The sequence below is a fragment of the Priapulus caudatus genome, unplaced genomic scaffold (assembly GCF_000485595.1).
Source record: "Priapulus caudatus unplaced genomic scaffold, Priapulus_caudatus-5.0.1 Scaffold3, whole genome shotgun sequence".
NCBI classification, from domain to species: domain Eukaryota; kingdom Metazoa; phylum Priapulida; class Priapulimorpha; order Priapulimorphida; family Priapulidae; genus Priapulus; species Priapulus caudatus.
In genome coordinates, this window is record NW_014577064.1 from 1,036,701 (window position 1) to 1,039,318 (window position 2,618).

The following is a 2,618-nucleotide window of genomic DNA, read 5'->3' on the forward strand; positions in this document are numbered from 1 at the left end:
TAGATAGAGATATAGATATAGATATATAGATAAGCACACAGGTAGTAAATAAAATATGCATGGAGTAGACCTATATACTTACTCTCAACAGGTTTTTGACTCTCCTCACCCTCTGTCTCGGCAAGTTCAATAGACAAACGCTTATTTTCTTCTTGTAACCTGCGGATTGTTTGCATTAACTCGGTTGTCTCCAACTTCCATGACTCCTCCATCTGCTCCATCTCCTGATATTCACCAAATTTGCACACACATTATTACTACACAGTATAAATCTGCTTTCAAGGAGAGTTGATGTTACTAAAACAACACATTTACAATTTGTACTAACAACGATTAACCAAATAAGCATCGCTTGCCTAATCACAATATTGTTTCAATCTGCAGGGGTGTTGCATACTTTTAATAAAATATTATGGTTTATGGTGATGAGAAATTTGTTCACCAACAGACCTTTCATAGGATTAGTATTATTCTATTATGACTAAAATCTTTCTGACCCTTAGGTTTTCACGTACGGTTGTTTACATTCGCTTAAACAATAAACTAAACGAATCCTGGTTATATTTTATTCGGGTTTTAACAATAACAACCCTGAAAACATAACAATAACAATAAAGTCGTATGAAAAAGGAAATAAACTAAAACGTCCGTTTTGATACCACACACAAGTTAAAAAGGTCGCTATGCTAACCATTTCGTATTTCAACCTTTCGGCGATCTTGTCAACTTTCTCCGACTCCAACTTCTGAACAGTTATCTGTAATTCACCGATTTGTGCATTTTCCCGTTCGTTTCTTTGCGCCAACGCCTCCAACTGTTCCAACACACGGATCACTTTAGGCATAAGGTCTGTGATCGCTTCCGAGCCATACAACTCTATTATCTTCTCAAACTCTTTGCCAATAGCAGCTGCTGACTCGTATACATCGACCACCGTGATATCGGCAACGTTTTCAAAATCCATTATGGGAAATAATGACTTAAATCGTACGAAAATCTTGAAACAGCACTATACCAGGAAGAATTATCAACCTCTTGCGCAACAAGTGAGCAGTCGCTAACAGCGCCACAGTACGATGAAGACACGACACAACTGAAGTCTAGGCCGTAGTCTGAGTGCAGGAAAATACGCTTGGAAAATACGCTATCTAAATAATAACCTCATAAATCTTAGTATTCAAAGGTCCTAGGGACTATAACGAAAACGAGATAATCTGCTAGTAAATACATGAACAGCATTGTATACATTGTATTTACAATGTTACATAATGTTACACATTGAGGCTGTGGGTTGAGTCCACTGATCTCTATATTGTATTATATTGTATTATATTGTATTATATTGTATTATATTATATCTCTATATAGTATTATACTTCTTCTTCTTCTTCTTCTTCTTCTTCTTCTTCTTCTTCTTCTTCTTCTTCTTCTTCTTCTTCTTCTTCTCGGGTCACTACACTACACTCGGCCCAGTCACTGCAGCACACAAGACTTGGCACGGTGGTTGAAAGCCTCAAGGTCTCCAGGGCCTTAATTATAGTATATAGTATCAGGAGCGTATAATGACAAATATGTCATTATACGCTCCTGATAGTATATATATAGTATTATAGTATATTATATTATAGTATTATACTAACCTAGTATAATAAGTTAGTATAATAGAGAGATCAGTGGTTGAGTCTCCCGACGTGTTATGTTATTATATATGAAGATTATTGAATTAATTATAAACAAAATACTCAATTCTTTCACCTACTCAATTGTATTTACACGAACGTAGTACGGGTCGCTTCGCTAAGAAGTCGTAAGAAGTATCAGCGATTGGCTGTTTGGCCTTGTGTACGTGTTATAATAGACGCTGGGTTTACACTATCTATTATCAGTTTAAAAGTTGACGAGTTGATGTACTTTTCAACGTTCTATCAACCTTTCTATACGATAAGCATTCTCTACAACGAGCATTTACATAATCGGCCGCGGGTCGGCAAACGTTTCAACATTTCACCCGTAGTGTGCGCGCGGGGCGATGTGGATATATACGCATTTTTTCATGTAATATGCAAGGGTTGCACCAGGTGTAGCCCGTGTAGCGCCGATATTGATGTTATAGGGAGAACGGCAAACGTGTTTTAGGTCGGGCGTTTCTAGGGGCATTGTGAAATAGAGGTAGGACGCGGTCTGGGAGAACCGGTGACATGTGCGCTCATGATGTAGGGGTTTTGGGGGTAATATATAGAAGAGAGATGAGAGAGACGGGTAAAGAACAGAGATGTAGGAGTGGGGGAGCAGGGGCGTGTACAGGGAGGGGGGGGGGTCCAGGGCTGAAAACGCATCTGAGGGGGTCTAATTTCAAAAAATTTCTGGACCCCCCCCTTCGCGTGCTCGCAAGTTTGGGTTACGGTTAGACCCCCTCCTGGTCAAAATCCTGTACACGCCCCTGGGGAGTCTGGTTGTGGTCGCGTGAGTAAGCACACCCGCTTACGCGCGTGTGCGCGTTTCTTTGGCTCTCTGTGCAAGATGTGACTACACTGTGTGTAAGATATTAAAGTTTATTCAGTTTAATACACAAGTTTTGGCTTACTTCATCATTTATAGAAACTCAAACATAATTCAAC

General features: G+C 39.5%; 1 protein-coding gene across 2 annotated transcripts in view; it reads right to left on the reverse strand.

The window, feature by feature from the left end:
* LOC106821045 (RILP-like protein 1) overlaps nucleotides 1–1,033 on the reverse strand; it is a 9,276-nt gene extending 8,243 nt beyond the window's left edge. For both annotated transcript variants that reach the window (XM_014825694.1, XM_014825686.1), the window contains exons 1-2: nucleotides 692–1,033; nucleotides 83–224 (exon numbers count right to left, since the gene is read on the reverse strand). In XM_014825694.1, coding sequence (XP_014681180.1) covers nucleotides 83–224; nucleotides 692–964 — 415 coding nt within the window. In that variant the 5' untranslated portion in view covers nucleotides 965–1,033. The remainder of the gene's footprint in view (nucleotides 1–82; nucleotides 225–691) is intronic.
* Nucleotides 1,034–2,618: the final 1,585 nt, after the last annotated feature.